This window comes from Struthio camelus, chromosome 2 (genome assembly GCF_040807025.1).
Source record: "Struthio camelus isolate bStrCam1 chromosome 2, bStrCam1.hap1, whole genome shotgun sequence".
NCBI classification, from domain to species: Eukaryota; Metazoa; Chordata; class Aves; order Struthioniformes; family Struthionidae; genus Struthio; species Struthio camelus.
In genome coordinates this window covers 140,536,073-140,563,372 of record NC_090943.1, presented here as the reverse complement: position 1 = coordinate 140,563,372, position 27,300 = coordinate 140,536,073, and the positions used below count along the sequence as shown (strand labels likewise).

Sequence of the window (27,300 nt, the reverse complement as noted above, 5' to 3'; positions counted from 1 at the left end):
TCTTACTTAAAAATGTTTATTGTAAAAAAGTGGCTAGAAAACAACATAAATTTCACTTCACACTTTCTTCAAGTTATCTATAGACGCTGCTATAGGCAACAATTCACTTTCATTCATAACACACTCAATCATATAAAAATAAAAATATTTACATTATGTCCACATACTTTACAAAATCATCAATAAAAAAGGCACTTGGAGGGGTAATGCTGAACATATTGCATTTCCTTTGTGCATTAAAAAAAATAATTGTCAAACTCCCATAAAACCCCTCTCTTGCACTTATTCCCGTTTTTTAAAAAAAGAATAAAGTTTAGAGGATCTATTCCATATTAAAAGATGGTCAAGCATGCACCAGGAATGTCTGAAGCTACAGTCTTTGCTTTTTTTTTTTTTTTTTTTCAAAAAAGGCACATGCGGTTAATTTGTGGCTGTCCATTTTTCATACATTCTCTTACATGTTTTCTTTTTCCTCTCTTAATTATGCAGTTTTAAAGCATTTCAGATCATTAACGAAGGCCTTGGCTTTTAATAAAATAAAATAAAAAACACAGCAATGAATAATATTAAACATTTACTAAGGTAAACTTGGAATACTTTTTAAGGCACCTGAGATAAATGGTGTCTAGCAAAATTCACTTGGGTAGTATTTTTATTAAAAGTTCGATTTAAAATACTGTTTCTTTGGTTGAAATGGCTTGGCAGGAATGTATTGTTAACTTTGCAGCCTTTTCTCAGCAAGAATAGACTACATACATTTGGCTTCATCTATAAAGAAAACTGATAATGTTTCTTCCTTAACATCTACTTGAAATGTCATGCACGGTGTCTTTCCCCATATTTCAAAATTCACTTAAGCGACTGAACAGAAATACTTAAGTTCATTTCTACTGACATTCTAAGTTCTTCCGCTATTTTGTCTGTTTGTTTTTTGGTTGAAAAGTAGAAGAGAAAATGCCTCTGGATTTCCACTTATCATTTGGAACAGGAGTGGAGAAATGCATTGAGTCCAGGTAAACATCGACTGCATGACTCAGTGTGCTACACAGCAGCCAGATTCCTCATGTTTGTGCAGAAGAGACATTCTGGAGAAAGTTTTGGAGCAATTTTTGCACTGGTATTTCTTCACATCCGAGTGGGTCTGCAAATGAGCCCTCAGATTGGATCTGTCTGCAAAAGCCCGGTTGCAGTGAGGACAGGAAAACGGCTTCTCCCCTAAAAAGGAAACATCAAGTAAAAATACAATAAAGCATTAAAAAAGAAATACATGTTTAGGACAGGTAAAATTCCCATTGTCCTAAGATCCAAACAAAGAAACAGGATTTGTTATAATAAAGGACAAATATAATAAAAAGTGGAGTCAGGCCACAGAAATGATAGCTTTCAGCACTGCTGGTTGTACTTGCAGAACTTAATCGTTTCAGAATATGCTGCTGAGTGCAATCTCCGACGACAAGCTGCTGACACCTTCTGCATCTGCAGGTGCAGGCAGCACTTTCAGGCTGGGCACCTCCCAACATTTTTAAATATTCCTTTTTTGTCAAAGAACTTGTTCTGCTGTATGCTTAGCTCTGTGTGAATTACTTGGGACGGGAGCTTTGACTGAACAGGCAGCAGACGGCTGTACAGACATTATATTGTACCCAGCGTTACACTCAAAATCATGTTTTTGCTTCAGCAGAAAAAATTGCTGTGGTAATGATGTGTTTCTAATTCTTAAGGACTTCAGATACTGCATGCAAAACTTGCCAGTTGCTTAAGGAGTCAGAGATCAGCTCCTCATGCGTAGCCTTTCTCTTTTGCTACCTGTTTAGAGTCAGTCGGAGTCACTGCAATGTTAGCAACTTCCAAAGCTTTCAAGTTAACATGCTTAAGCACACTGAAAATAAAATCTTCAGCTAGTGGAAATGGGCTACTTGTCCTGGAATTATCAAGAGAGATATACTGATTTACATCAGAAGCTGGACCCCAATTGCGAGCTATTGCTACATCCCTTCCCCCCACCCCCCAAAAGAAAGAATTTGGCCTTTTAATGATACATTTGAAATTGCGTGTATTTCAAGGTTAGTCAGGAAACACTGTTGTTTACCTGTGGAAAAACATAGTCAAAAGGCATCCTGATGGTACAGCAATAACAGACAGCATTTCTAAAGGTTGTTCTTACCAGTGTGAGTTCTAATGTGTCCTTGGAGCAGCCAGGGTCTAGAGAAAGCCTTGCCGCAGATCTTGCAGACACAAGGAAGTGTGTGGGTCCTGATGTGCATCTTAAGCGCTCCCAGGCTGACATACTCCTTGTCACAGTACTTGCAGCTGAATGATTTCCTAGACTGGGCATCACAGTGCAGCTGCTTATGTTTGGCCAACCCAGAGAAAGTTGAATAGGTCTTGTTGCATAAACTGCACTGAAACTTTTCAGCCTCAATTGCATGGGGATCTGAAAGCTTGGACTGGATTCTCTCTTCTTCATCACTAATGGGACTTTCTGAACCACTGTGATCTTTGGAGGAGGTGTCAGAAGGTGGAGGTGGGCTGACTCTTCCCAAAGATGAGGGGTATCCAGAAAGTGGAGAGAGGTCATTGGGTAATGGAGATGGTAGCAGCCCGGTTGTAGTCCACACAGTAATGGGGTTGTAAGCTACTGAGCTCAGGATCTCTGGCTGTGGTATGATAGGGACTGGATAGCTTTCATACAGGTAAGGGGATATAATCACTGGAGAAAGAAGAAAATTTTAAGGTAAGAGAACTGGAAAGTATTTCAAAAGGTAATAAAATTAACATTTTGTGGGTTAAAAAGCGCATAAGTCAAATACTTATTATGGTCATCCAAGCATAAGGAGGATTAAACAATATACATATATACTGATGCATAGACACAGTGCCCTTGAACAGACATACTACAGTTTGAACGTGTCTTCAAGGCAACATGCTGTTTCCAAACCTACACAGCCTGCTACGACAAAAGAGTGAAACTTCCTGACGGATTTCTGCAAAAGTTTAAATCCCATTACCGGCAGAGGTAGAACAGAAAAAAATCCCCCAAATCCTCTTAAAATAACTGAGTTCAAGTGGATGAGCAAACTTCATGATTCATTCTGAGCAGCACTGACATATTTCTTCAAACTCCCTCATCCTAAGCAAATGAAATCAAGAGCTAGGAGTGAACTAACCCATTCCCCAAAGTCTGAAAACTGAAAAGCAGTCCCACCCCTCCTCTTTACTGCCACGCAATAAACACAACCCCAGAAGCAACGCGGTGACATTTGATTTCGTTTTGTTACCTGTATGAGTGTCCAGCTCACTGTAATTTGGCTTCTTAGAGGAATTGAAATGTTTCTTGACCAGGAAGGAGCGTGGCATTTTGAATGCAGGCTTTCTCCTTCTCCCAGAAGCTCCCTGTGGTTCAGCGTAACGGTGCCCGGCTCGCGCGCAGCACACACTATCACTGCGAGCACATCGGTCCCTATCGCATTGTCTGCGCCGCGCCGTCCATGCACCCTGGTTGTGTAGTGGCAGTGCAGAGGCGCCTTGAAAAGTGCTGTAAATACCCACAGGTCAGGTGCAGGGGGGAAGGGTTTTCTGCTCCTCCAATCACTTCTGGATGTTCTCAAGCACTTTTCCAAACAGGCTGATTTTCTGGGAGGGCTTTCTCGCTGCTCGCAAGAGGGATCCAATCCCTGCGAGGAAGGTTTGGTTCAGGTTTCAGCTCCTCCCGCTGGAGACAGCTGTGAACAGAGGAACAATCTGTTGTCAGAGTGCATTATCCTGCTACAAAGTGGGTGTATGTTGTTCTTTAGAATTTCTGTCTAGAAAAATGTGTTGGTCAAAGTGCTTTAAAAAAAAGGTCAGTTTACTGATTCAGCTGAATTCTTTTTTTGCTTCCTGACAGAGACCTGGAGAAGTCATATGCACTGAAACTACTTTTTTTTTTTTTTTAAACAAGTCTGGTTTCCAGATGTTTGATTTAAGAATTACAATGGAACAAACTGTTCATTAAGGGCAGAAGGGGGCGAACATTACAAGATAACAAGTTAGCCGGCACAGCTAATGGAAGTCTTTGAATAGACCGTGTGCCTGACAGATTTGGGAACTGCCTTTGAAAAAAGCTGCATTTAGGAAATGCTGGAGACTAGCAGAACGCCTCCCTAACCTGCGCCCTGCAAAACAGAGGGGCCAGCAAAATACTGCAAGAGAGTTCAAGGAGACAGAGCAGTGGATGAAAAGGCTGCGTTTCAGAGCAGGGCGACAGGTCTTATATAATATGTGTGCATACTGCTTCTGACTGTTAATATGAAAAATACTTCCTTTTTTATTCTAAAAATCTGCAGAATGCAAAACATCGACATTTCCTTCCTTGGGATTAGCTGTGTCACTCTTTTGCCTGTCCTCTGAGAACACCGCCAAGGGAATTTGCCTCATTATCCAGAGCAGTTAAAAGATGCACAGATAAGCAAAAACCCCCAAATTATAGACAGGGTAATTTAAATGTCTCTTAAACACACTGCTCCTGTAGTATTCTTAGGACCTCTCAATTTCCTATGAAGGTTTAATCTATATCACGTATTTCATTTAGGACAGAAGTCTCTTAAATATGTCGCAGAATTTTCTGGTTATCTAGACTGATTTAGAGGAGCCATTTAGTCACAGACATATATTTTTTCATTTCAAAATATTTGCATTTTGAAAACACAGACAGCTGAAAGCTGGTAAATTGCTAACACAAACTGCACTTTGACTGAGTTTTGGTCTGTCCTCCCCCCCCCCCCCGCCCCCGCCTCAGTCTGTGCTTTAACTACACCTGCCTGGGCACATACTGGTATGCCGCGTGCAGCTCGGGCTCTGTCCTGAGGAGGCATGGAGGGGTGTTTTACAGAGACCACCCTAGCCTTTTTTTTTTTTTTTTCAGCAGGTGTTGGAATAGAGACATGAAAAAAATCCTGCTGGTTCTGTTAAGACATGTAAGAGTAAAGTGCTTTGTCAAGCTGCATGACTTCTTAATCTCAGGGATGCCAAAACAAGTGCAGAGAAAGTTAGCCATTTTCGAGGACCGATTAAAAAGATTCAGCTGTTCGGTGTCTACCTCTGGCGCCTGCTGGTGAAAGGTGTCACACGGGTTTCCAGGCTGCAGGGAACACACCCAGGCTAGAGCAGGAAAGGGAAAGTGGCAACAAAAGGCACTTCCCAAATACCTGCTTCACAGCTGGGAGGCGGAAAAAACGCAGCTCTCCGCAGAAACAAGTCATTGCTTTCCTTAACTCTACAGAAAGGCAGAAACCCTCAAGGCTTTTTAACAGGGGGCCTATGCAGCAGTGCCCCCCTCTCAGCTCTTCCTTCTGCAAAGCCCCCAGCTCCCGGCGACTCTGGGAAAGCATTGCGTTTCAGGATGTGAGGCATTAGTCGGTATCTAAATAGTCTGTTACATGAGCTGTGATTCAGACCCTGGGCTGACTGAAGTTTGCGTGTTGAAATGAATGGAGCCATGCAGATTTTCACTGGCTCAGGATCTGCTCTTTCGTACGTTGGTAAAAAGCGAAGGGTCTGATTCACCGGTGAGGTACTGCCTCTCGGGGCATTTGCACCAGCATAACACCGGAGTGATGCCATTTAAACTAATTGCACTTATGTAAATCACCGAATCCTAAGCAGTTAGCCCACTGGCTGAGCTGGCTGAAGGATGTTAGGAATTGGACGGAAGGCATGTTATTACATGGCCCCAAAAAGATATTAGCAGCACATACTACCTGAGTGAGGTCTGCTGTCAAGAAAAGGGAGCGTCTGCGTGAGGAGTGGGTGAGTCAGAGTAAACAGGTGTTCGGTGTGTTTACGGCAAATGTGGATGAGAGGGCACTCGGAGCCACGCAGCCTCCACGTGCGAGAAAGGAAACACAAGGCCGAGCCCTGGAGACAGGGGTTTTCCTCTCCTTGGGGAGCTGGAGACGCTCAGGGGTTGTGGAGCCGGATATATGGTTCTGACGGGTCACACCGCCTGCGGGCAGAGCCTTGCACCCGCTGCCGTAAAATCGGGTCTAGAACTTCCCTTTCATGTTTTACAGTTAATTGGTGGTTTGGGTTGTTTTTTTTCTCCCTTTGAAAGCACATGTAAAGTCATCTTGTTAATGCCAGCGTTGTCGCTGCTCTGTGAAACGGGTAGGAAATCATCCCAGGGTTGCTGTTGCCCGATCCCTTGCTGTGTGCTTTGCACCACAAGGTTTAGGCCCAGAGTTTCAACTGTGGAGCATAAATGGTTCTTCTTTAACATCAGGCTACTTATTTATGTGTCTAAATAATAGCCTCATCAGCCTCATGAGCGTCATGTTAATCTCCCAGCTTCAGACAGTTCCACCACATCTCTTCCCTGCCTGGCTTTCTGAGAATGGCACCAACTTTTGTTGCTCCACTTTCTGCAAATGGAAAGGTGCCAGAACTGTGTTTGTTAGCAAGGAGGGAAGAAGGACCCGAGCTAAGCCATCGTCAGCTCAGTTCTCCTCCTGACAGAGTTTATGCACTTACTAGGCATCAACTGTTAGCAAGATTACCAATGTCTTGGATAAACTACAACCAAACGAGGAAACGAACATGTTGGAGAATTAAATGAGTTATGCTGGATGACTATCCCAGGGTGTAACACCTTTCTCTGACAGCAGACCAGCACTGTTGAGCACCCCATCATCTCAGTTCTTTGCAGCCAGCAGAGCAAGGTTCGGCGGGACTCCCAGGAGGCACTGAGCCCAGTGGAGCATACCAAAAATAGCTCTCTAGGTTTATTGATGCAGGTGCTGACTTCCTCTCAAAACGGATAAAAGCAAAAGTAACTTACTGGCAAATTACTTTTCAACTATGGTGCAGCTATTTCAATTCACAAGCCTCCCACAGTTCAAAAGGGAAATATGAAAAGGTTAATATGAAAAAATATATATGGCACTTTGTAGCTGATAAGTCTCCATTTGCCTGAAAATTCTGATCAGTTTTCACTAGCCAGCTGAATATGCAACATACAATTAAGCTTCAATCTTAATCTGTGCTTTCATATTTCTTCCTTCGTGCCAGCTGGTGTATCCTGGAAAAGTAAAGAAGTGGTGTAGCTCTTGGAAGTGGTAAAGGTTTAGTAGAGCTGGAAGGTGAGGAGTACCTCAACAGTAATTAGGTTGGATGACTGAGAGGAATAAGCCCAAAATTAACAGAGTAGAGGGAAACAATTAGGAAATGTTATTGCTTTCTACTGTTTCAACACACATGCCTTAAGAAATTTTTAGAAGTATATGTTTAGGATACTTTTTCTTTCACGTTTTACTTTATCCTTTCAGAATCTGGCCTGAACTTTCAACAGAAATGGCCGCAAATTTAAAAAAGGACTGGTATTAAATCATGTCAAGCTCCAGTTTTGTAGGCTTAAAGTTCAATGAGTCAGAAGAAATCTCTGTATTTTGGAATGTTTTTCCAATTCAGGTCAAAATTCTCCACATTTTGAAGTTTTTGCACCAATAAATACAGCTTTTCTAAAATCAGGAAAGTTAAGTCAGAGTTATCAAGTTCAGTTCTGTAATATGATCTAAACTTCTGAGATTCAGAGACATTAAAAGACAGCATTGCATTTAGGACATGTTATAGAATTAAGTCCATAGAAGTTCCTCTGTGCTTTGGGTAATTCAGGTTTGAAATTTCTGTTTAAGCTTATTACAGAGGTGCTGATTGAACCACAGAAGTCTGATTCAGTCTCGTCTTTCAAACAATTTAAAAAACTTTGGAGTGGGTGTCTTAGAGACCTAAGCATATCTCTAATATATATATGTGTATATATATATGTATATATATGCGCGCACACACACACACACACACACACACACACACACACATATATAAAACATTCACTGTGAAGAAACTTGTTTTTATTAATATGATGCAAAATGGTTCCTTTTGGACCAAGTAGTTCGAATAAGACCAGCTTTTGTGCTCTCTTGTTTACACCTGCGTAACTTCACTGACTTAAGAGGGTGCAATTTAGGGACAATTTAGCCTATAATGAATGAGCCCGGTCAAAGTTGAATTTTTCTACATTGTTTCTGCATGAAGATATTTTTAACAATGTGCCAAATTCCCCTGTCATTTCCATCTGTAGTATCTCCATTGGCTACAGCTGAGCTATTTCAGATTTACTCAAGCAGAACTGAGATGTGATTCTAGTCCAATAAATACAAGTCTGTTTATGTGTGTAGTACTGACAAGTATTCATTAAACAGCAGTGTGTTACATCCCAGCTAAGCTATTAGACTAAGAAAAGCAATGCTTTCTGCATCATATTACATTTTCCTGATCGTCCAATATGCCACTGGAATTATTCATAAGAGGAACAAAAGGTTTGAAAATGCTGACCTTGTGTTATGCACAGCGGAGCGCGCACTTGAGTAAGTATTATGTGGTTGGAAAGAGCCATCTGCTGGGCATTTGCACAGGAACGAACATTTCTGTCTCTGAAGCAACATCTGTGCTGGTTCCCCCACCGTGTGGCCAACGGGCGAATGGCCGGAGCGCGACGCCTCCCGTGAGGTGATGCGGCTGCGTGGCCTGTGATGGGCGAGGGGAGAAATAACATGGCCGGCCTATTTTGCCAAATGCACAACCCTTTCACAAATTAGCAGTCACCGAAGTTGCAAATAACTAGGAATATTTGAAATCTATAAGATGCATCATTGTTAGCCTACCATCACCATCATTTTGTTAAAGGGGACATCTGAGAAGATGAGTAACAAAAGGTTGACAATAATCACAAAATGGCTAAATGATGTCCTGAATTCTATATACGGTTGATAGCTATGATTTTTTGAATTTTTTTAATCACTGTTTTTTGTTGCATACAACAAAGTGAGACATGAAGTTATCTTCCAAGATTTCCTGTTCTGGGGAACATGTGTGTGTATGTGTGTGTGTGTCTGTGTATGACACAGACGCATACTTATTTGTTATGTATTGTACATGCATGTTTATGATGTATTTACGTATATATGCTTGTACCTGTACATGGTCTGACATACACTTGTGATAGACTCTCTTTCAACCACTGATACTCCCATCACATAACAAATATTCATGAGAAAGGAAATGTTATTATCCCTGTTTTGCAATCTAGAGGCTGAAGCATGGAGAGATAAACAGCAAAATTTTCCAAAGCTTAGTTCTTAGGAGTATTTTTAACTAATCACTCAGGCATCCTTCTCTCCAACAACCTATGTTCTTCCCTTCAAATACTGCACAGGTTGCTGTATTATTTCCTTTCTAGCAACTGTTATTGTGTTTCTTATTTGAAGATTTTGCTGTTAATACAGAGTATAATTTATGCTATTAAATTATCATTTGTACTGAAGATATGACCATCCAGAGCCCACTATGGCTTCACAGATTTTCACCCTTCACAGATTTTCAAATACACATAAAACCAGTTTGATTCCTTTTCTTATTATCTGCTTGTCCCTTCCCTCTACTTGGTAGCCTCCTCTTCACCATCAATGATTTTCCTAGATTTCACTTTTGATGTTCTCACACAGATACTTCACAGAATGGTTGAAGTACTTTTTCCATTCTTGCTGCAGAAACCTGTGTTCATTGTCAAATATGCCTTAAGTTGCGGACTATACCTTTGGTTTTTTGGTTTGCTACCACTTTTTTTTCACTTTTTTTTTTTTTTTTTGGACTGAGTGTCCTTGCGGTAGTGACTAAGTGACAGGAACTGCAGATGGAAACCCCATTGTCATATGGTCCCTGGACAGGTCAATATCAGCAATTTCCCACCATTGGACTGGGTTTATATGTTTATAAGAATCTCATCTTCTTGGTCACTCAACATGCCTACATAACCACCTACGTTGCACTTTTTCTGATTTCTGACTTTAAAAGTGCAGAGAATGTTGCTTGTTGCCTAGTAGCCAAAACTTGGTCCCTGCCCTCACCTTCAGGGTACATGGCTGTAGGATGCAGCAGGAGACTGTGGCAGTCTGTTTTCACACCGCAGCCAGCCCTGGAGCACCATTTTGCTTCCTGGCAAACACGGTCGTGTCAAGGGCTGCATCAAGCTACATGGACCCACCAAGCAGTGCTAAGTGTGTGGGCAGCCTGCCATGCGCTGGGCAATGGCAGAGCCCATCTCCTCTTCTGCAGGACTGTCTGTGCTGTACTCAAAAATTTCTGTGGCATTTCTGCCACAAAATACAGCTTTTCTGTACAATATCTTAGGTTAGTGTGTCAGTGAGTGTCTCTTTTTATTTAATTATCAGTGGCATATTTATTTATTCAAAGGAGTTAGACTCCTGAGTTCTATTTTATATCCGTTCAGATCTTGCCATCTCAATGGTATGCACTGTACTTGCACTGATAACAGCATTTTCTTAATGATGCTTTTTAAGTGGCTCGGTAACAGGTGAGACACTTACCTTGTGCTTCAAAATGAACTAATGAAGTCGCTGTGTTCCAAAGAGTAGATATAGTATTTCTGTTTGAGTATAAATTCATTGTTTTGCTGTGGCAGCGAAAGGTGAGAGCTGCTAAGTTTGCTTCATTGTTTTTCCCCTGTTTCATCCTGAGGTATCATTCTGTAGTCCCAGCTCCTCAAAAGGATAGTGATACTTTAAGACTGATTCATTACCTGTATTGCTTATTCTCATTCCCTCATTTAACATTCTGTATTACTTGCACGTGGGATCCCAGACAGATGCTGTAGTTTCCTATTTTTATAATTTCTTGGATTCCCCTCAAGAACTTAGTTTTTTCTGTTTCTGTTTCTTGGGGTCTATTTGGAGGTTCCCAGGAGTCCACAGATTTCTGATAGTGAGGGCTTCTGTTCTCCTGAGCTTCAACTTCTTTGCATTCAACTAGTATCCTGCTTCTGGCTCTGTTTAGTTTGATAAAGACATCCTGTACTATCTTTCCCTATCACTTTATACAATAAACATGTTGCCAGCTGCAGGCTTGATGTCTGAAAGTCATGCTTCTGTCTTTATCTGTTATCACTGGAGTAGCTTGGAGGACAGGCTGATGTCTGGAGGCATTTTTTTCACAGTAATACCTGGCAAAAGGCATAGCAAAGGCTGTCAGTGGCTGGATGATTCAGCATGCCAGAACCAATTCTTAACATGGCAAACAGTGACCTTTTTAGTCCCAGACAAATCAAGCAGTATATCTTCAAGATTACTGAGCAGTGACTCCTTTGCGGTGCTCTGTTCCCTGACTGGAAGTTTCCCAAACAACCTAAGCATTCCCAAAGGCTTTTCAGCACTGGAAAAGTACTAAAGGCTGCAGAAATGAAAAGGCACAGCTGCCGGTTCTGGTTTCAGTGAGAGTGTCTGTTCTTTTTCTTTGCTCTAGTTCCTTCTTCAGTGGCTCCATCAGGCCTAAGGGATCTCTTCCGCATTTCAGGTTTCTTACGAGCTGCTGTGAGGGACCTCAGCTAACTGCAACACGTCCTAGAGGAGTCTAGCTTCTCTCTTTTAGCTTGCTGGAGAGGGCCCATGGAGTCTATTCTCTTTTTCTTTCATGCTGGGGACAGTCAGGCATTGTATTTCAACCCAATTGATGATTTTCTTTAATAATGCTGCCCAGCGATGGGTAGTTCCATAGTGCCTTTGTGTTGTGTCAGCTACTGTACCTTTCAAATGCTAGTAATGTTTTTTTTTTTTTGTGGTTCATTCGTTCTACATTAACAGCCTCTGTCTGTCCACTGGCTTCAAAAGTGTTTTACTGTGTATTGCCAGTGCTTACCTGCACTTCTTCACTCTTGTGCTGCTGCCTCTCACTGTTGCTGTGAGTGAGTTGCAGCTGTCTCTGCACATTGGCTAGAACTGGATTCATCATTGATCCAAAAGTCTAATTATAAATATGGTGGTTTGGTTGAGGGCTGCTGTCTGTGGAGAATGTACTGAGAGAGAGCAGTTCTAGTAGTGCTATTCTTCACCTGCTTTCCCCTTCACTGGCAGTCTCTGCATCCCATATCTAGCCACTTTTTACTTCCTGAGATGGCTGCAGCATGAGACCACAATGTTATCCTTCTTCCAAACCTCTGCTGTTGCCTACATGTTGAGCATTTTCATTTTTACTTTTCCTATTGCTGTCTACAGACACTGTTCTGACTATGAGATCTACATTCCTACTAATCTGTCTCTAGCTTTCTTCTACATAGTTTGTTCTCCAGAAGTGGCATCACTGCTTAGATACTTATCTTGTTCTTCCTATTTAGAGACATTTATTTAAGATTAGTGTTTCTCTCAGCAAGTGTCTCTGTAAAATGGTATGAAATGTCTCTAGTGAGATAATTTTTGTGTCTCCAGTACTACATGAAGAAGCCAGAGATCTGAATCTTGCAGAACTGTCCTGTTCTATTTCATTTGGGGGGATACAAAAGCAATATTTCTCTACAGCCTTGTTCTAATTAGATGCTACTCATTCTGCCACAGATCTCAGAATTCATAATGTGGTCTCAGTAACGTCTCACCAGCTTTCCTTAAGGAGACTGTTAAGGCTTTACCCTCATTTCCTTATTTTATTTCATTCAGTCACTTCTGCTCAGACTGAGTTTTGATTCCCTTCATTTTCTTACTTGTGGATAGCTTATGTCTAGAAGTCTGAATTCCTGTCATGATGCCTTTTCTCTACTTCTTGTTTGTGCTCTTGTAGTTCTTTGGTGGTTTGACCTTATTGCTTCACTGCTAGAAGAGAGAGTGCGGTTTCCTAGACTGACTGCTGCCACTAAATTTTATGGATAATTTGCTGGATAATAACATTGAGATTGCGTAGTTACAGATAAATTTACATATGTATACATGTAGGTATGTATGCCACTACATAAAAGATGCTAGGGCCTGTTCTCTGGCCTTGAAGCTCGGTGGCATAGCTGACTCATGTCCGCGTGTGTAAACTGTCTTTTTTTTCCCCTCCAAAACAGGGTAGCTACATCTGAACTGCCTATCAGAAGAAGTAGTAAATACTGAACGGTGCCTAGACCTGATCTGGGAGAATGCTAATGCATGCAGGTCGAAACCATGCCAGGGAACAGGCTAAAAATTAAGCAGTGTAGACAGCTATAAGCTTGTACTTTGGCTCTGTTCCATCTACTAAATTCAGGCATAACTCATGTTTCTGAAATTAGGTTGACTCTTTATTAAAGGAGCTATTTACAGAGATACTGAAGTGCAGCTTGTATTAAAACCATACAAACCTTCTCCCTAGTGCCTCTTCTACACTCTTTTTTCTAACGGTTCTTTCCCTCCTTCCAAGTAATGCAGATTATGCTATGTATTATCTCCTGGCATGTAGATGGCTACGAAAAGAAGGGATAGGAAAAGGGATGTATATTTCTAAAATTATGCCCTAATTCTACTAGGTGATATTTCTAAATCAGACAGTGAGTTTCTAAAATTTAGGTCATAAATTTCAGCCCCCTCTGCTCCTACACCTGCTCTTTGAAACTTCATGCCAGCTTCATTTACTCATTATGAAGCATCCAAGTACATCAGTTGTATCTAGTTCTATTTTGTACCAGTTTGATCCTACCCTCTTTTCCATCTCTGACAGCCAGTGAAAAAGCTCTAGGCAGTGTAGATGTCTTTGGAAATGACAAAGATGTCTTTGTAAAATAAAGAAGAATATACATATTCATGTCATCTGGGATACAACTTTCACTGAACCCAAATATTCCACAGTGACTTGGTATAGTCAGGTCATAAGATGAAAATGAGGAGTCCTACCTTACAAGAATTGTCAGGAAGAAGAATGAGTAACCAGTGTGATGAGCTGGTGTCTGCTGAAGTGGAAATAATAAAGCTGAACAAGATGACACGACCCAATGTAAAACTACAAGTAACAAGCATGCTGTGGCTGATACTTATTTCAGAAGTAAAACAAGAATTTTGTTGCACTATCACTACTGTAGATGCTATATATATGACAGTCTATATTGCAAACCGAGACATGTTTGAACCTCTGAAGAGTCACATCCCCAAAACTCTAAAGATTACCTTGCATCCTTTTCACTCGGGATAGGGCAGCAGTCTAGACAATAGGATTTCAAGATGAGAGGTAGTTGTATAGTTAAAGCATTAACTTCATTTTGAGAAATGTGTTGAAGTGTTAATTCTGCAGCTGATTACCTTCTGCATGTCTTTCAGCTGCTGTTTCTCATTTGTAAAATAGGGTTTAATGTATTTCCCTTTCTTCTGAGGTGGTCTCAGGACAGCTGCTTTAACGCATAGGCACTCTTAATGAGAAGATTAGTAGTATCTTGAGTTGCAATCTGGAACAAAATTTAGAGAGGGAACAGGCTGATGACAGGAGAACGGAGGCAGGAGTAGAAGGCAGACTCAGCTGGAACATAAAAGTCCTGCAGTTTCTTCTGAGCTGTATCATTTGCTATTGCAGAAGCAAAAGGTGGTGCCACATCACTGCGTACTTGTCTTTCCTCCTCAGTTCAGTCATTCTACGCCTGTACCTTTTGTGCACATGTCCTTATCGTTTTGCATAGTAATTCTCAGAGGTACTATTCTGAGAGATTTTTTTGCTGCACAAGAAACCTGAAGCTGAAGCTGAGGCTTTTGCTTTCTTTGCCTCATGGAGAAGCAGAGCTATGAATGAATTGCTCCTGTCATGTGTTATTGCATAATTTATAAGTTGAAGTAACTATGAAATGCTTTGCTGAAATTGTAAAGATCAATAGAGAAAATGTGCATTGCAAAATCCAGTTTAGAGCATTTACAATAACAGCGTGTAGAAAAAAGAGGCCTTCAGGGCCTTTAAGAAGATTGCTTTTCCCTTTTTTCCCTCTTTATTGCCTTTTTGTTTCCTCATTAATTACTTTTAATAAATGAGTCAATATTTGTGTGCTATTGTGTGTGAGTCAATATTGGCTATTCTTGCTGCTTGAAATTGCCTATTTCAGGCAATTGCCTATTTTGAGTTTGCCTAAATTCCAGTTTATTTATCCTCATGCAGAGTAGACTGCTTTGACATGAGGGTCAGGCTTTTTCAGTGACATCAGTAGGCTGCAGAGACTGCTCCTGCGGGAGGTGAGAGGCAACTTTGCCCTAAGTTTAACTTGGTCTGTGCCCCCTTGACCAGTGATTGTGCCAAAGTGCTTAAATTCCATGTGGTGCTTTTTCTCACTTGACCACTTTTTCCTTATGAAATGAGCAAAGATACCCAAAAATAACTGAGAGATCTAAGGCAGTTTAAAAAAATTGCGTAAGCTAATGAGAAAATGGCTTTAAGGCCTACTGAAGGTCAGAATGAACAGTATAGCATACGAAAGCAAATATCTGCTGTTCTGTGTAACTCCCAGCTACCACATGGTTTGATGTACAGATCAGATATTACCTTACAGCTTATTGTTTGCGGATTGTTTAGTTGTTCATACAGTGTTTTTGCTAGGGATTCTTTGTGATGTATAATGATATGAAATTTTCATATAAGGGAAGCAGAAAAAAAAACCTAAGCGTATCTGTGAGAAAATGAGCAAACCAAATAAACACCAAGGATCGATCCGTTAGATCATGAGGCCCACTGAAAAATGTGGAGGCTCTTGCAAATGGCAGAGAAGTCCATTCAGTTCTGCTTTGCTGACCTTTAAGTACCAGCATAGTGCTGTGGTAGTTAATGGGACAATTTGCCTGTTGAATTCTTTTAGGTACAGGGTTTCAATTCCTTCAGATTTTCCCTGAATATCCCACTTTTCCAAAAATTCATTTTTTATTCAAACTTCTTTAATAAGATTTTTCCACGGATTCCCATTCCTAAACTGTCATGATCTTTCTTTTATGTATTTCCTTGGTTCCTTATATTTTTTTCTTCCTGGACTGGTTACAAGTTTTCATGCATGACAAAGGTGCCACTAAATGTGCAGCACTGTATAAATTACTGTCTTAAGGGCTCAGACGACCTTCTTTTACCAGAGTAGTCAGGTGTATCTACAATGTGATCATGAAGGATGCGGCAGGACAGCTTAGCAGTATTTTGCAGATGCCTGGCAAGAATGCCAAACGTGCAGTAAATGATTAAATCTGGCATTTCTGGGAAGTATGGTGTATTACTGTGCCAGCATAGCACAGCTGATCTGCATGTGCTTTGCAGAAATATCCAGGATTTGCAGATGTATTGTGCAATTTGTCCTTCAGTCTGGCTGGAGGTCACTGATAAGGTATAGAGACCTCACATTTCATCCAGATAGAGCTTCCTTTCCAGAAAAGAGACTGTATCTGAGGGGACACTGACATCTGGTAGGCAGGGCTGGGAAGTCAGCTACCTCCATTTCAGCAATGGAATATAGGGGTATAGGGGAGCGAAATACCATGCTCAAGTCATCCAAAAAACCTGTGTAGGAGCAGATCAGGTCTATTGAGAGCAAGACTAATTATGGAATAATCTTCCCTCTTGTCAGCACTGTTTTTAAGCTGTCACTGAATGAAGGAAGCAGATGCCACTAGCAGCCCTTTGATATGTCAGCAAGAAGAAAGTCCCCAAGTAAAAAGACTGCTGAGGTGAGCAGTGACTGAATAACACATTTTGCTATGTTCTACCAAGAAGCCACAAAATCAAGTTATTTCTCCAGTACTGTGGGGTGTCAACCAAATTCATACCTCATGTCTAGTTCAAACCTAGAAAAGGAAGTTACTTGGAGTAACATTTGAGAAGACATTGCAAAGCAAAAGAGCAAGAGTATTCATTGTAAAGTATTGTCAGGGATGTTAACAAATTTAACAGTGAAGAAGAAAAAGTCAATCAATGATGAATAATCATGTACTGTATCAGGTAAGTCAAGCCATTGTCTCTGTAGTAATTAACTGTTCCGATGATATGGGCTGGCAATGTAATGAGAATGCAGCAGTGAACATGCACTAATTACATTTGCTTTCAAATTCAACAGAAGCTGAACAGCTGTTTGGTGCAGTAGGTAAATTAAGTGTACTAGTCAGTCAGATCCAATTTTGCAGTGAATTCTTGCTATTACTCAAAGATTAACGTGTAGACTGCACGTTTAAGAGCATGATTCAGGTAAAAAACATTGTCAGTCAATGACATTACCTCTTCCTGCCTTGATCACACCTTCCCCGATGCGGGGTGGGGAGGGAGAGAAGCAGCTGAGGAAAATAGATCCTATTGTTCTCATTGTAAAATGTTATTGTCAGATAGTCTTTTGAAAGGAGCAGAGAGATAGAGCAGGATTTGTCCATTCCTCCTGAGAAAACAGATGCTGGGACAGTTTGTAAGACTTGCAGTTATATTCTCTACCTGGAGCCTACTGGATCAATAATAAACTAGGGCATTATTCAGAGGAAAGAGCTGTCATAGTTCCTGTGCTCACCTTAAAAGGCATTTCCCCTACAAAACAAGAAATGAAAATTGTTAGCTGGAGACTATACGAGGGTTACGCATGAACTGTTCAGGCACTGGCTGCATGGCTCCATGGCCTACATCCCTGCATCTTCCTAGTTTTTCTATTACATAGCCAACCCCTATATTAAGGATTCAGACCCTGGGCTAGAGTAATAAATTATAATAATATAGATTTTTTCTTATTTTGTAATACCTGTTGTATCTGACAAATACATTCCATATCATGTGTACATTCTAGTATTGTTCTCCCTTTCTTCCTAGCTTGTAAAAAGACATAGCTAATGTTGAATCATTTCTGCTGGTATATTCCGTGCTTCACAAAAAAGTCCCGATCCTGAGATATGATGTGGAAGGAGCTGGCACTGGTCTGCAAGAGCTGAAGAACCACCACAGCTTCTACCCCTCCATGTAAAGGTGGACAAGACAGTCAGAAATCAAGAGGAAAAACATATTTACTCCCAGCCAAGTGTCCCATTAGAGAGAAACAACCACGGCTCACTTATTTAAGGTCTTCACTTATTCAAATTCACCTTTTAGTAATATATGTGAGGGTTTTTTTGCTACTTTTATCTTGTTGAAACTCTAGGTAAGCCTCTAGAAAAAAAGCCTTCTAGAGAAAAAGTGTAGTGAGTAGGATATTAATGTATCATATGCATATCATTCTGAAAGTTTATATACATAACAGGTCCTTGCCTTGAGGTCTTTGTAATTGGAAGTATCGGTCTTAGTCTTTCCAAGCCTTGAGAAGCTAGTGTGTTTCCTTCCTCAATTTATTCCAGCTAGTGCTTTGTTCTGCTTGATACAATCAGAGACTCCCTCTGAGCACCTAAAATACTATTCTTACCACGAAAGAGAAATCTCGCTATTTGGGCAGTGCTGCTTTTGAAGATAAACTAATTGTTTCTGAAATCGCTGTCTCCGGCCAAAACAGGGAGTATGTGTAAAGTTATGCGCAGTGTTTCTCTCTGGGTCCAGCTTCCCTCAGAGCTGATCAACAGTTCTGTTCAGAAGCAGGACTTTGATTTGGATGCATTCGCTAGCTGAGTATGGGAAAGAATTAGTCTTAGGATTATTAATGAATCTACACAGACAGAATAATTGCAGTGAAAGACAGAAAATAGCCTGTCATCCTCTTTTCAATGAAAGATTATATGGTTTCCAGAAACAAAGTAACCAGAGTGAGTCATATAATCAGTACTCAAAGCGTCAGATACAGATTTATGGTCCATAAGTCCTTTCTAAAGGCAAACACCAGAGCAGGAATCAGTTCTTCATCAGAGAATCAGGTATGGGCAATTTCAGCAGGAAGTGAAAAAGGCTTGCTTGAAACATTTATAGTGAAATCAAGCTACATCTTTGACACTGGTGTCCTTGTCATAAAAGTTTCTGTGGTACTACACAGTTTCTCTGTGTTTTGCAACGAAAGCAAAGAAAGGCAGGAAAAAAGAAGCCAGTACACGCAAAACTTCTTAGATCTCCCCTTTTTGAAAGTGCACAGGCATGCTCAATAAACCCCAGGCTATAGACAAAATATGAAAATATGGTCTGCTAAGCAGTATTGAGCCAAATCATTGAGCCATTTCTGAAAATAAATTACAGTCTTTTCACAGATCTCCTTGACAGTTAAACCGAAGGTCTACAAAACTGATCACCGAGTATAATCAAATGCAGTAAAAGCCTGTGATGAACAGCCTCTGAGAGGTGTTCATGGATAGATATGTTTTGGGGGGGATCAGAGAGAACATATCTTGAATTAAGAAGGAAGGCAGCCCTATCCAGTGGTTTACACTCCTCAGGTTTGGATTTCCTTGTGAAAACTAATCCGTGATGGAAGAGGAAGGAAGCGCTTCCAGCCGCTTCTGGCCCTGCAGAAATTCACTAGTGAATTCACTAGTTCTGTCACTCATAAGCTGTGACACTGGGAGGAATATACATACACTGTCCTATTCTTCTTTGTTAAAAGCTACTGATATATCGTTACTCTGTTGCATAAAGTTTACCTTTCGAAATCTTCCACGGAAATCTACCACTGAATCTAGCAACCTTTAAGTTAGGCTGTAGATTCTCATTAGGTTTGCAATTTACATAAATATTTTGACATTTTGTCTTAAAACCCAAGGCAAAGAACAGTTAAACGGCAAAAAAAGATATCCCTTTTGAAATGGTTAAAATAACCACACCTATAAAGGTATTCCCTCCCTCTCTCCCACAAAAATGGTGAGACATGAAGATGAAAAAAGGAGGATTTGAACAGAGCTGAAGATGGAATCTGGAAAACATTATGTGAAGCAGAACATAACAATTCAAATGAATGAGGTGGATAAAACACATTGGAAGGAATGCAAATCAAATTAAAGGAAAATAGAATTAGGGATATAGGGGCCACAAAATATAACTATATCATATGAAAACAAGAGACTGTGAAGGAGTCTTGAAATAACAAGACTGACTGCAAATGGATTAATTCAGAAGAAAGTTTGAAAGAGAACAATGAAAAAATGTAAATGAAAGGGAAGAAGTTGGGAAAGAAACATCAAGAGGCTGATATTTCATGAAACTAAAATGAATGATTTTAACTGTAATGTAAAAAAACATACTACTTAAGGAAAGTATGAAAAGGACATTGCAATAAAATAACTATGCTTGCAAGGGGGATGATCTAACTTGTGTCTTCAGAAAGAGGTTCAAAGACAAATGTAAATAACTTAAATGAGCAAATAGATCTGTAAGTTTCTCTTCCATGAATATAGTTACGCTGTGATGAGCTTATATTTATATATTATTTTGTCAATATGATCTTTGTTACTAGCCGTTATATGTGAAATTTTAAAAGACAAAAAATGTGTTACATACCATACTATTTATCCCTTTACTCCATATTAATGTGCCTCTCTGCTTTTAAGTTGTATGAAATGAAATTGGCAGTCACAGGTTACCCAGTTATGGATGAATTCCACACCATGCGATGTCGGTGTTACTGTGACAACCCATCACACTTGGTAAATTTTGCCTTTTCAAGAACTAAGACCGTAATAAAAGAAGGGAAAAAGGATGGCTCTTGGCTACTGTAGCCGAGCTACGTATTGAATGAGCCTGGTAAAATATAGCGGCACTATGTCTAAGACTAGCAGTTCTTCTGTGACTCCTTTCTTCTAAGCTCTAAGAATCAAAACAACTCACTAAAAATTACCAAATAACCAAAATAACTCACTAAAAATTCCTACAGCTACCCATGTGTGGGTAGCTACGCCTTAGAAGAAAATTCCTATGAATAAAGGATGTAAAAGATGTTTTGTGGAAAATGGAGGGTCTCTCCTCATTAGCAAAATGACCATGAAACAAAGAGTACCCTGTTACAACTGCAATTTTCCTGTTGAAGTGAAGGACTGGGATCGTGCATTTAGTCTTATGAAAGTGAGATATGAGTGGGTATGCTGGCATATGACTGTCTTGTGATTCTGATATTCACTGACTTTTGCTTTAACCTTGGAAAACCACTTAAATACTATTACGTTTTTATATGACTGAAGGGGCTTATGACTCATACTTAATCCATTACCATAGATACACGGAAGTGAGGCACTTTGTTTTTTCATTATACTTTGTCATATTTTGCATGTATTCACTGTAGAGAAGTAATTTTCAATATGGGAGCCTTTCATATTACAGAAAAGGTCAAAACATCCAAGTAAATGTACAGTTCTTAGGAGTGAGTGCAGTATTTACCTATCTGCCTGTGACATTAGCCATCTTGAATTGCCTTACACCTTAGCTTTTCACAAGATAGTGAGAACAATTCTCTACATTTTAAGCTGGATTCCAATCAGAGAGACAAATCAATCACATAGGTCAGTCATGTATTTATACCTGAAAATGCAAAAGAATGTCCTGCTATAAAAGTAGCAAAAGAAAGATGAGCTACTCAACAACATTCACGATTAAAATCTATAATCTGTCAAATTCACTCCTAATGTTTACTTTGTGTTGCAGTTTAGAATGTAGACAGATAGACTAAAACTTACATTTTCTAACTCTGTCTGACTTTTTGCTTTGATTGAGAAAAAAACAGGTGTATATTCTGCTAATAAATAAAAGAATAGCAAATAAAAAATACAAGTGTGCATCAGTTTATCTTATTATCTCCGCAACATTGTCCAAATTCCTGAAAATATATGTTGCATAATGTACATATCTGTACTAATATAATAACTTTTCATACTCTAAGCTGCCAGGAACAGTAGTTTAAAGCTCAACATCTTTACTCTACTGTTTGGTGCTCTTTCCAAATTTTTTCTGAATTTCCAATGGGACACACTGAAATTTAGGTTTGCTGTGAACATTTTGTGAGGTCTATCAGTATGCCACTGGGTAAGATTGAGGGAATGTGATATAATTCTCAAATGCTTTTCCTGTTTTAGGAGAGATTCTCTTATTCCACATGAGGGAAGGATGTAGGACTCCTAAGAAGGGGGCCTTTTAAGCATAGATGCAATTTGCTTTGGAGACTCCCATTTCACTGGTAACGCTAGCAGGCCAAAGTGGTGCTCGCCACTGTCCCAGCTGTCCCAGCTGATGCCTGCTGCCACGGGCTCTTCGCTGGTTGTCATCAAAGGATAGCTAGCCTGGATTTAGTGGCCATTTTGTTCTCACCGCAAGACTGGAACCTCAGATTTTCCTTCCATGCTCAGGATGTTTTTTGTAACATTTTACAGGGCATTTTTCCATTAAGGAATGGACTAATACCTTAGATTTTTCACAGTGACATCTGAGCAATACACTACTCTGTCAATATAGCAATGTACTCACTTATCTCAGAAAGTCGTGTTTCACATTGCCCCTTGGGATTTGTTTCCTTAGGATTTCTTACACTGCAGTTAAATGTATTTTCTTCTGGGTGACTTGTCTTTCCAAAAAAAAATAGAAAAAAAATTAGATATTTTACTGGTGGTGGTATCTCCTGGCTTAGAGCTCAGAACTGCAATATTTCTGAAAATTTCTTGTTTGAAATGCTAGAGTCTCCTACAGCTATTTCATATTGTCACCAGTGTCAAAGATGTCCGTGTTTTCATGAAGTGCTCTTTAAAGCTATCCCACTAATTTTAGTTTTAACAATGAACCAAAGAAACACCAAAGAATAAAACCTACAGGAACTGCAAAGCATGCAGAAATGTGCTTGCATTTTAAAAGCCAAGTGAATTAAAAAACACAGGCCCTTTGCTAGGTTACAGTCAAAATGATGATTCACGTTGTTAAGGCTAACAGCTGTTTCGTCATGTGACAGGAGCAGCCACTGGCCCACACTGAAGGGCTATACAGCACACCACTGCATTAAAAAAAATGAGTTTAGATGATACCAGTATAGTACTTTCCGAAATTTCCAACATGCTTATACGTCAAAACCAAGACTTTTTGCAAGGTTTCTCTTCAAAATAAATCTTATTCTGAATTAATTCACTGCTGCGTTCGAAATGAGTGGTGTGCGAATGGTCATAGATACGGCAGAACCAAACAAATATTCATGAAAATTAAAGGTATGTAATGACAAGCTAAAATAAAGTGGACAGAATTTGGCATTTGAAAAGTGTCTTTCACCCTGAAGGCCTAGTGTAACACATAAACCATAAACCATCTGTGACACTGGGGTATTCTCAGTTTATATGAACTGACGATTTCCTTTTTTTGTTTTTCCGTACTATTTCTGTAATGAGATGACAGAATAAAACATGAACATCATTTCAATTTTATGCATAATTTAAAATGTATTTAAAATCTAAATAAATTCAAAACAGAGAAAATTATAAGCTAGTAGAAATACTTCAGTTTTAGTTTAGCAGTAGAACATCTTTCTGTAATAACAAGTAGCACTATGGAAAGCATAACCGATGAAGTCTAGTCTTCTGCAGACTTTTTTCCTCTGGTAATTTGCTGGTGTCAAATAAGCAGTGAGTTCTGACTAGTCTTTTCCATGGCTTGAGCTTTCATAACATCCCTCTTGGGAATGGACTTCCAGGTGTTTTTAAGAGCTGAGATCAAGCTACATTCTTGCAGTGAGGGTATTAAGAAAGCCCTCCTCCTCTAACCAGACGCCTTTTTTCTTTAAATTTGAGAAACTCAACACATTAGGACCTGTTTCATCTGTCAAATTAAATAGGGTTTACTCTGATCAAAAGTTATGGGACACATGCAAACACACATATGCTACACACACGCAAAATATGATTGCATAAGCCTTACTTTTTTGGGGAAAAAAATGAGCTATTCTTTGCCTGAGGTGTGAAGAATAATTTAAGGGGATTAAGAGGGAAAAAAAAAAAAAAAAAAAAACCATCCACTTCCTGACATTTACGGGCACAGTTCCATATATATGCAGCTAAGCATTAGGTCTGCAAATTTCGGCACGATCAACAATGTCTGAAGTAAACTACTCAGTATAAGCATATTTAGCATTTAAGGTAATAGGAAATATTTTTAATGCTGCCATAAAACGCTAACCAGTAAGTCATCAAGGGAAATATTTTTATGTTCTTCACTTAACCCTCTGAAGCGTCTTTCTTTCTTACATAATCTCATAAAGGGTACTGTATCTTTGCAATAAGTATATCTGCTCTTTAAAAACAGAAGTTTTTACTCCAGATGGATAATAATCTGGAGGAAGAATTTTAAGTCACCTCCTCTGGTCTCCTTTTAGTAATCTAACTAGCGTCTGTAAAAAAGAAAATCTTCTGCAGTGTTAGTTTTCTGTTTCTTTATTTTCCAAGGCAATTATTCCTAGGCTGTCCAAAAGCGATGCTAAAATTACCTATGCAGAAAGACAGAGCAGGAATATCAAGGTTATATATAGACTTGAAATATTTGAAGGGCAATTCAAATTTAGTAGGAAGAGTCTTCTCTTCATCAGGGAGAGAAAAAGAGATTTTTCCCTAAAATTTTCTCTTTGAAAACTTTATTTGAAGCAGGCTTGAATATTATACTAGATATATTACACCTTATCTTTCCTTTGAACACCTGTTTTTACGCTTCTAATAAAACTGGTGAAATAAAACTGGATATTTTATGCAAAGAAAAATGCCTAAATCAGTGAGACATACTGTTTATTAATGATTAGATTTTTAGTTCAATTCCTTCTGCCTCTTGAATTAAGGTTTCCTTCTTCCCTTCCTTCCTTGCTTATATTTTTCTAACCTATTATAGATGAGGCTAAATATGGTAACATCAAAAATGATCTACTGTAACTGAAAGATTCATCTTAACTTACGCCTTTGCTCTTGAAAATTTTTACTGAGCTAAAGATAATTTGGGAATCATCAATAATATTTCTTTTCTTTCTATGAATGCCTTCCAATCTATGAATTTGAAAGACTGTGAGAACTTAAGGAATCCTTGCTCCTATTATATAAACACTTGAGATTTTATGGTGTATGCTTAATTAGATGGAAGTGAAGCCTTCTGGAAAGATACCATCCTTCTACAGACGTAGGTATTCCCTTCCTGAAGCTACTGCCCCGATGCAGAGAGTGCTCCTCTGGCAGGCCAGGAGCTCTGGCGATGGGGACTGGGGCACCAGGGCGCCGGGGCACTGCTCTTGAGGAGGCCACAGCTCTGCCCGAGCTGCCTCTCTTACTCCCACATCCTACCCTCTGGCATAAGGAAGTGCAACTCTAGGAAGCTTGCTTAGCACCCATTTGAAATGGGAGAAGCACAGAGGCTGATTAACTAGAAAAAAAATCACCGAGCTGTGCACGTATCAGCAGGACCCACGTAGATTTCCTCCACTGTACATGTGTTTGCTTTTTAATGTTGAGCCAACAGTTCTCAAGGAAACTTAGAGATATCTAAAACCTATGAATCATAGACTTAAAACCTATGCTAGAAATTATCACTAATTAAAGAAAGAAGATCTATCTATTCCTTGAAGGAGAGGGGTAAACTTTCATTTTCACACAATTTCCAAATAGTTAAGTATTTGGAGGGCATTTTTTTTAAAAATACTACTTAGGTAACTTATCTACTGAAGAAAAACAGAACACAAAAGAGAATAAGACTCTAAAACCATCTGTTTTGACAGATCTGTGGCATTTTGAGAAAGACTGCAATGGCCAAAGAGACTAAAGGCTGATTCTGAAGAGTAGTAAAATATTATTGTATTCTAGCTGCCTGATCTGGCCACAAGGGAGCACTGTAAATCCAAAGAAGGCCAATTTCAGCAAACGAAGTTCGTGAGACCTAAATGTGTTCCTTTTTGCCTACTGCTGTCAGAAAGCTCAAGAAATGATGACTATGTTTATTGAAATTAATATTAGACAGACAATCAATTATTTAGGGTTTTTCCCCTAAGAAGTGAAAGGGTCACCTTTATTACATAGAGCTTTAAAAAATAATGTAACTGATGCTGTGGATCATGAAACACTAAAATGCAAGCAGTGATTGAGATTTCTAGACCCCATATATTTGCTGTACTTGTCTTTTCAGATTTGGAATGTTTGAATTTATGCATTATTGAATGTTGTGTTTTAAGAAACGTATCTTTAATAAACTCTACCTTGGAAAAGCAAAGCCTAATGTTGTTCCCGTTGTTCCTGCAAGGAAGTGTGAAATGCTGAAGAGAAAGTCTGACAAAGATCATGCAGTATTTTTTTCAGTATTCAGAAGGAGAAGAAATCTAGCAAATAAAAGAGTCAAAACCAGAGAAATGGGGAAAAAGGAAATCAGGAAGGAAAAAGGAAAAATGAAGCTCATTAATTCTACACTTTCAGGGAAAAATGTGGAAAACAGTGTGCTAGATGATAACAAATGTGATCTGGTTTCCACTTGTGCACCCTGCCAGGTTCTGGGCACACAACTGCCCGCTTCTTTCCATGATCCTTCAGCAACAAACAACCCAGTTCCTCGCCTGCGGACGAGAGGCTGCTCAATCAGCTCAAACAGCTCTCCCAGGGTTTGGCTTTGGGAAATCCCAAGCTTTGTTTTGTGTGTTCTGCTGACGAGGCGCTGCGAGGTTGCTGAGAGAGTCTCGTCTTATTTCTCCCCTTTCTGAAGTGTCGTATCTAGATAGGGAATTGGTTCTTGCTCAGGCTGTGAAAAACCAATACCCTCTTTATGCATTGCCTTACGATCCCCTGGTCGGCTACCAAGGCATAGAGGTCTGTCACCATCTGCAGGGCTGGAACCGTTCTCCTGGAGACACAAGGTCATGCCTGGCCCTGCAGCCCTGGAGTAGAAGTGCAGCTGGGGATGAGGAAGCAGAACACAGCAGGGTAATGTCTCTGACACAAACAGTGATGAGAGAGAGCAATTGTTTAGGGTAGAATAAAGTGGCATGGAAAATCAGTTGAAATAATAATAGAATGAAATTATAACAGATAAAATCTTATATACTATGTCTGCCAGGTTAATGAAGTCTATTTAGGAAAGTTGACAGAGAGCAATTCCAGTATGTGCCTACCAAATTTGCCAGCTGCATGATCTTCCGGATGAGTCCAGTAATGCTTGAGTGTAGAAGCAGCTTGATGCTTTTGTTTTTTTGCTCTAATGTCTCAAAAAATGCCCTCTTCACAACTCCCAAATTGCTAGCTTTTATCACTGACATGATACATATATGCATTTGCAATACAAACTTCTGAAACCCAGTGAAAATAAACAGTTACGTCACAGTATGTTATAAAAGGATGTTTTTATTGTATTTAACAATGACCTCAGTTCTACAGAGATTTTATCTTAGCTAGTAGGGACCAGACTAAAGCAGTCTGTATTTTGTATCATACTTTATGTCCTTTGTCCTCTCTCGGCTGATTCCAGGCCTTTGGAAGTGCCTTTACAAGGAGAAACAAGAGGGATGAGACTGGAAGATTAGAGCTGAGGCTGAGAGAAACAACTGTAATGACTTGGCAAAGATAAGGTTATACACTGTATTTCTTGCTAATCTGTGTCCCTGAACTACAA

General features: G+C 39.7%; 1 protein-coding gene across 1 annotated transcript; it reads right to left on the bottom strand.

The window, feature by feature from the left end:
• Nucleotides 1-26,909, bottom strand: SNAI2 (snail family transcriptional repressor 2). Its single transcript, XM_009683100.2, has 4 exons — nt 26,804-26,909; nt 3,279-3,722; nt 2,165-2,710; nt 1-1,215 (listed from the first exon to the last, which is right to left on the bottom strand). Exons 2-4 carry the CDS (start codon nt 3,355-3,357, stop codon nt 1,034-1,036), a joined length of 807 nt encoding a protein of 268 aa, XP_009681395.1. The 5' UTR covers nt 3,358-3,722; nt 26,804-26,909; the 3' UTR covers nt 1-1,033.
• Between the last annotated feature and the right edge of the window lie 391 nt (nt 26,910-27,300).